Genomic DNA, 7,949 nt, shown 5'->3' with positions numbered 1-7,949 from the left:
AACAGATCCCAGGAACAACATCAGACATCTCAGTCCAGAAATGTGCAGTTCTAGGCACAGCCAAGATACTGGAAAAGAGAAGTTTAAATACATGCTGAGGCAGAAACTCCTTCCTAAAGGTGAAGATATCAATTTTAAAAGAAAATAAAGATGGGAGACCACGAATAATATAGGAAATAGCGCCCCCTTCACTTCCAGAGTGCAATGGTCCCATTTCCAAATAAGGTCTGAGACTGACAGTGGTCCGTCCTGGCCCTTCCTGTTTGCTGCAGCGAGGTGGACTTGTATCAGACCGGTCTCTGTTGCTATGGATACGATTGCTTTTGCATCACCGCTGCCCCAAACTAACAAACAGCTGCAGTTATTTCACTGGACATGTTGCTTTCTGTAAATACATTAACTCCTAATTAAAAAAGAACCTTAAAAAGATAACACTAAATTGATTAAATTGGAGAATTTATACTCTAAGTGAAGATTATTTATTTTTAAATAATCTTTGAAATTGCTCAAACTCAGATTTAATTTTGTCTTTTAAAGTATTTAGCAAGGTTCTGTTTCTAATGTTAGCAAAATGTTTGTGGTGTTGATCCAGGTGGAATATCAGATAATCTACCTGAGATTATTATAAGCCACAATGAGGCTGAAGCCCCGCCCTAAGCCCCGCCCCCTGCCTACCTTCAGGCCCATGCGTTTGCGCTGGTCGTGCTCCGGCTCAGCCGCCCACCTCAGGAAGGTGCAAACATCTTTGGCCACCTGGCTCATGGTGGCCGGGGTTCCTGCAACCAGACACAGCCAATCAGATGCAGCCTCCTGCGGCACGGCGGCCAATCGGGCGCCACCTACCGTCTTCGTACTCCAGGATCTCGTTGTAGATGGGCGGCGCCATGCCGATGGCCTGGCCGGGGAAGTAGGGGTTGTAGTAGAGCCCTTCTCTCACCGAGACGCCGGCAGGCGGCTCGCAGTAACCCGTCAGCAGGCTGAAGATGTAGTCCTCTCCACCGTGCCTGTAGGGGGCGCCGCACAAACAGCCGGCATGTCCATCAGCGCTGCAGCTAGCCATTAGCTTAGCAATCAATTATTTTGATGATTAATCAGATTAAAAAATATTGGCACTTTCTGCAGATTCTTCATTTCATCACTTAAGCTAATTTTATACAATATTAGAAAAATTACTGCAACCAATTAAATGGTTAATCTGATTAATAACAGGGATGCTGTGAATGAATCAGCTTGATTAAAAAACGGAGCGTTAATTACAATCAGATTTAACAGATCATTTCTCATGTCTTTAATTCTTCTGTATTTATCATTATATCATTAACAGTTTAGTGTTGCTTCATGTGTGAACATCTGAACAACGAGGCTCTGCTGCGTCTACAACAGTGACATCATTTCAGGAGCCTGAGAGACCGCAAAATAAACCCCACTGTTAAAAAATAAAAATGAATGCAGGACTAAAATGTCCAAAAAACTTCAAAAAATTGATTCCTTTTTTAAAAACAAACATTTTATTGCCAACATGAGGCCTTTCAGCTGGACTGAACATCAACACAGCAGAGCTGATCGTGATTGATTATCTGGTTGATGACTGGATACAGAAGGTGATTAATGGGAGAAGATTTTACAGAAATGGAACCAAGTGAAGCTAAAAGCGAACCAGAGGAGATCAGGTGGAGCAGATCGACAGACTGGAGCTGTAATTATGCTAAATATGTTTCTATTTTGTAGTTTTGGCTTCATTCCTGAAAGTTTCAGCTGATGGCCGTTTTTAGTGTGAATCGTCCAGTTAATCGATTCCTGAATTAGCAGCGCTGGAGGAAGTACCTGGCGTTGACGATGTAGCTGAGGTCGGGGGGCAGCGCCCCGTTGTTGGCGGCCCGGGCGGCCTCAGGGTTCGGGTACGGCTTGGGGAAATAGTCCGAAAGCTTTCCTGGCCTGGTGAACATCTCGCCGCTCTCATCAGGGCCGTCCACCACCTCCACCTGCACAGCAAATGGAGCTACATCAGCCGGCGCTGCCCCCTGGTGGCGGGAGGAGCCGGCTGCTGCTGCGGCCTCACCTCTTCGGCGATGGTCTTGACCTCGTCCTCGGTGTGCGACACGCCCACCAGGTTCCTGAAGGCCAGGTACTCCATGCTGTGGCAGGCTGAGCACACCTGCTTATACACCTGGTAACCACGGCGAATGCTGCAGCCAATCAGAAACACTCAGGATGAGAGCAGAAGCAGCAGGCTCTTTCCTGGTCAAACGTTGTTGCTGCTCTTTCGACTCACTCAAAATAAAAAGCACTCGCTTTAGTTTTCTGGTTTCAAAAGACTATTTTCTTTACTTATAAAAACAAAAGAAATCTTGTCCGAGTTGACTTCATACAAAAAATTGAAGTATAAATGTTAATTTTGTGGTAGAAAAACTGTTTCACTCTTTCACCAAACAATCAGCTCAACCACAGCAGGAGGCTGACTGACAGCAGGTCCACCATTAGCATTAGCATCAGCTTGGGTCTGTAACATTAAGAGCTTAGCAAAAAATCTATTCATCTAATTCTTAGTAGGCTCCAACAAACATAAAAATAAACCAACAAACCTTCAAATGGTTCAGAAAGTGCAATTATCAATAATAAATATGTAAAATAAATAAAGCATAGAACTAGATTGAATAGATTTGCACTTGTAGATCAGGAATATTAACGCTGATATCTGATCTACAATATTTTATCAATATCAGATATTAATATCAGATTGGTGCATCTTGGTATTTTTTAATGACAGAGGCAACAAATATAACGTCTGATTATTTTAGTTATCAATTAATCTATTGATTATTCTGGATATTAATCCGATAAATAAAGGCCCATTCTGCTGATTTTTCACTTAGGCATTTTTATACAATATTACAAACATTTGCTGACTGTTTTTAGATAAAGAGTTTAATATTTAAAAAAGCAAAGGAGATTTAAAACCAACGCTACAGGAGTTTCCTGTGAACCAGATTTACACAAAAGGTTTTTTTATCTTAAATGCAAAATGTTTATATTCTGTTCAGTTTTGGTTTAATTTCTGCTCCGACTGATGGTTTTATACGGATAACGATCAATCGACCAATCAGTCGGTTGCTGACTCGCCTGGCGTGGTCCAGGGAGGACAGCGGCCCAGCGTGGCTCCAGGGGTACGATGGGGGGTGGAGCTCCAGCTCAGACGCCTTCACCGATTGGTGGAGCATCAGAGCGAGCCCCGCGCCGCCGCCGGCAACCACGCCCAGCGTCGTCAAGGCAACCTTCTTCTTACCCGACAGACTGGCGAAAGACATGTTGGCCTGAAGAGAGAAAAATAACAGATTCATTCACACACACACACACACACACACACGCGTTTTATTTTCAGAAACGAGGAAAACTACGACCTAATTTGTTGTCCTATAATTATAATCACAGTAGAAATGATTAAAATGATTAAAATATCAGCCAATGAAACTTTTTACCAACAGCCGTAATAAACTTTATTATTTTCGAGTTATGATAGACTTTCTTCTGTTTAAATGATGATATTGAAACTTTTGGGAGAAAAGTTAGAATTGAAACTTGATCTGAACTCAATGAGAATTAAACATGTTTATCTTTCAAAGTGACTAAAAGTGATATTTGTCGCAACAAGCTGCCATAATAATGCAGCTTCAGACTGAAGAGATTTTAAATACAGACAGAATACATTCACATTTTAGCCGTTTTTCAGTTTATTACGGAACAATTACATTCAATTTCCACTGCAAAATATCCTAGAAGGACCAGCAATATTTTGTATTTATTTTTCTTATCAGGCCACTTTGTTTTTTGTTGTTAAGTTTTATATTCTTCTTCACTGTAAAACATAAAAGCAGTGATGGTGGTTCTGCAGTTGTGTCTCTGAACAGGTTTTATTCGGCCGGAGGAGGATAAATAAAGATTGTTTCACTGTAAAGTTGCACCTCTGATGTAAGTCAATCTGCCAGGTCCAGCTTCCGTCTGGGGTCATTATGAAACTGACCTTCAGTGTTTTTATAACCGGACAGGAAGAGAGCACATGACCTCTGACCCTTACCGCAACAACCAGCCTCACCTCCACAAAAACGTTAATCCCGTTTCGAAGATGATTTATATGACCAGGATGGATCTTTACGGCTCATAACATTAACTCTCATATCAAAATAATACATTTTTACAAACAAAAGAAAATTAAATAAACTACTTTGGTTGATAGAGTTAAGAGACACATAGATATAAAGCTCAGTAACATTCAGATCTAACAATAATAATCCCGCAGGAACCGGCTTTTTCTCCACCGGAAGTTCTCATCAGCCTTCCCAATGCTAACTCGTTAGCTCTAACACCTTAAAGCCGCTGTTTTTAAGCTCCAGCTGCATATAGTGGCCTTTATCTGAACTGAAACAAACACACCGGCAGCTTCTGCTTCTTCACGGAGCAGAAGATTTGCCTCCTGATGGATTTATGCTTCTGTTTTTAGGAAGAATCTGTTCCAGTCCAGACCTGCATGTGCTAACAGTCCGACACGACTCTGGCTGCCTTGACTAACGGTAGGAACAGCTGCTCTGCGGTATTTAGACAAAAAACTACGAACACAGCCCCCATTATTTTAACTTCTGACTGACTAAACACCACAAATAAAAAGAGACAGCCCAATAAGGCAGCCTGAAATCCGAGGGAAGACAAGTGACCTTGTCTGCCACTCCGCCGCTAGCCGGTGAGCTAATGATGGGTCGCTGGGAGGACGACTGACAAACACAACTTTATAATGAAAACACTCTTAAAAACATCCGACCTTCAGAAAGGTTAATATTAGGCCCATGTATCGATCTACCTTGGAAGTCTTGAGAGGATTCCCCGTAATGAGGAGAGCTCTCCCACTCCCGGAGAGCGCCACGACCCGAAGCGCCGCCATCTTCGCAGTTCTCTATGGAGGAACCAGCAAGCTGCAGCCGAGACACAAACTGAGCGCTTCCGGGCGGGTTCTTCAAAATAAAAGAGGGCAGCGCGACTTGATCTGGTTGACATGATGGACGGACTCGGTTGTTTGTCAAAATAAAACCAGTTAAAGTCAGTGGAACTTGTTAGGATTGACTGTATGGAACCACATGTGGCTCTGGGCTAAAGTCATGAAAGGACTTTGGCCCAGAATGATGAAGGCCTGAAAAAAAGAAGAAAAAAAAAAGATTTTTAATGAATAAAAACTTTAGCTCTTGCAGTTATTTCTTGCTATGTTTCTTCTTCATGTGATTTTTATGCTACAAAAGAGTCTTCCGTCAGTCACAGTCATCAACATCCACAACTCTGGAAAAAATTGATTGTGTAAGTTACAATGAATTTCTTTCTAGGGATAACACATTTACTAATCAGTCTTATCGTACAATTTACAAAAAGAATTGCACTGTTATAAATTATTTTTATAGCTACATTCAAAATACCAAATTCTGTGAACAGTTTGTGTTCAAGTTCATTTCATAAATTTTAAATATGTTTGTCGTGTGCTAGTTAGTACCTGTCCTACATCGAAGCTAACTTTAGAAGTTTTTGTTTGAGTCCAGATTCTACAATGGAACTCCCATCAAATCATAATTAATTAATTTAAGGAGTATTTACTTTTATATGGATGGTTTAAAAAAAAGAAACAAAACCCCATGAATGATTTGTATTTAATTGGCATTATTAGCTCTTCCTATGGGAAAGACAAATCTATTCATCTACTATAATCTTAAACTATTTGCAGATAAATGTAAACTTAATATCTATTAACTTTATACTGTGATGGACGGTCAATTAAATGATTATTGACGCGAAACAATCTTAATTGAATAAACGTTTACTTTGGAGATAACTAAACCGGAAATACCACGCATTATGGTGTTTAATTCAACTTTACGCAAATCTTACGAAACCTATTTATACAACTTTTTTTTGTCCTCTAGTTGTTTGATAATATGTGATAAATAATAAATACATCATTTCAATTTTTCTTAATCTCCTGTTGTTTTTATGTTGATTTAAACTAAAAATAAAAACATTTAATCTGGTCTGTTGGCGAACTTCTAAAACCATTTGCTGTCAGAATAAGGCAGATTTCATGTGATCCCCTTTAAAACAGTTATTCAGGTTGGCTGCGCTTCCACCTCAGCGCATCACTAATCCGAAACTAAATCATGATAATGAATGAATGACAGAGTATCAACGTGAAGAATATTTATTTTAAATAGCAGAAAAAAATACAAAATTGAGTTTACCTACACATTAGACCGTACATTTGTAGGAGCTATTTCTCCATTTTCAGTTAAATATTAGAATTTAAATGGTTTAGTTTATTCTTATTTTTTGTTTATTTTCTAGTTGATTTATTATTAGAATTTTTGTTTAATTTGTTATTTAGAATAAGTTCTTTGATTAGGAATTCACTTAATTAGTTAATTAATTTCAGTTGGGATGTGGGTATTTCACGGTATAAATAGGTTTATTATGCAAGTACTAATGACCCAACGCTGTTTAGAGCATGACATTAGAAGAGCTCAAGTCAATAAAGAAAGTGTAGTGGCAGTATTCTTTGACATAGAAAAGGCAGATGACATGATGTGGGTGGATGGATTACTAATTAAATTAAACAAGTTGGGTATTAAAGGGAGAATATTTAAATGGATTAAAGACTTTTTAACAAACAGGAAAATACAAGTTAGAATAGGAGAAATTATCTCAGGAAAATATGTAGTAGAAAATGGAACTCCACAGGGGAGTATTATAAGTCCATTATTGTTTTCAATTATGATAAATGATGTATTTAAAGATATTGGAAAAGACATGGGTTGTTCACTTTTCGCAGATGATGGAGCTGTTTGGAAAAGAGGGAAAAACGTTGATTTTATTGTTAAAAATTACAAGAGGTTATTATTGGAATAGAGAAATGGGCGTTGCAATGGGGATTTAAGTTCTGTTGATAAAACGAAAGTAATGATATTTACTCAGAAAAAAATGAACAAGGAAATAAAATTGAAATTATATAATCAAGAGTTAGAGCAGGTAAAGGGTATAAAATTTTTAGGGCTATGGTTTGATGAAAAATTAAAATGGCATATACATATTCAAAAAGTTGTTGATAAATGTAAGAAAATATTGAATATTTTGAGATGTTTGGCTGGCAGTGACTGGGGAGCAGATAGACAATCACTAAAACAGATTTACACAGGAATGATGAGATCCAACATAGACTTTGGTTTATGGTTCAGCAGCTAAAACACATCTGGTTAAATTAGACATTATCAAACATCAGGCACTAAGATTATGTACTGGAGCATTTAAAACCACACCAACAGCAGCCTTAGAAATAGAAATGGGAGAAATGCCATTAGATTTAAGAAGAACAAAATTAGAAATGAATTATTGGTTAAATTTGCAAGGCAGTAACGTTGATCATCCAACTCTGGAAATTTTAAATCCATGTTGGGAAAAAGAAAAGAAAGAAATGAGGAGTTTTGGATGGACAATTGAAAATAAAATACAAAATTTTGAAATGAATAATTTAGAAATTAGTCAAACACCAATATCAATTATACCACCCTGGGTTCTACCAGAAGCAAAAGTAGATATGTCAATAATGGAAAAGAAACAAGATAAATCATACATTGTAGATAGTTATTCAGTGCAATTATATTTAAATAATTATCAATACATTCAAATTTATACTGATGCGTCAAAAATAACTGGGAAAATAGGAATAGAGTTTGTATTACCAGAATTCAATATAAAAATAGGAAAACGAATTACAGATGGATTATCAGTAACACAGGAGAAATGTTGGCAATATTATTGGCTTTACAATGGGTAGAAGATATAAAACCATTAAAAACAATAATATGTTCAGACTCAAGCTCTGCATTATTAAGTTTAAAAAATAATCAAACAGACAGTAGGATGGACAT

General features: G+C 38.0%; 1 protein-coding gene across 2 annotated transcripts; it reads right to left on the bottom strand.

The window, feature by feature from the left end:
• Positions 1-594: 594 nt before the first annotated feature.
• cyc1 (cytochrome c-1) lies at positions 595-4,992 on the bottom strand. 2 transcript variants are annotated; one of them, XM_015026664.1, is made up of 6 exons: positions 4,850-4,992; positions 3,121-3,311; positions 2,060-2,186; positions 1,825-1,982; positions 844-1,016; positions 595-776 (listed from the first exon to the last, which is right to left on the bottom strand). In XM_015026664.1, the coding sequence occupies exons 1-6, from the start codon at positions 4,928-4,930 to the stop codon at positions 610-612; spliced, it is 897 nt and encodes a 298-aa protein (XP_014882150.1). In that variant the 5' UTR covers positions 4,931-4,992; the 3' UTR covers positions 595-609. The 2 variants fall into 2 exon arrangements, with proteins under 2 accessions (XP_014882150.1, XP_014882151.1); XM_015026665.1 differs by having other exon boundaries at positions 844-1,004; positions 4,850-4,984.
• Positions 4,993-7,949: the final 2,957 nt, after the last annotated feature.

Source organism: Poecilia latipinna, unplaced genomic scaffold (assembly GCF_001443285.1).
Source record: "Poecilia latipinna isolate Pla-1442-1.1 unplaced genomic scaffold, P_latipinna-1.0 Scaffold5191, whole genome shotgun sequence".
Classification (NCBI taxonomy): Eukaryota; Metazoa; Chordata; class Actinopteri; order Cyprinodontiformes; family Poeciliidae; genus Poecilia; species Poecilia latipinna.
Note: the sequence above shows the minus strand (reverse complement) of the source record. Positions and strands in the feature narration are given on the sequence as shown.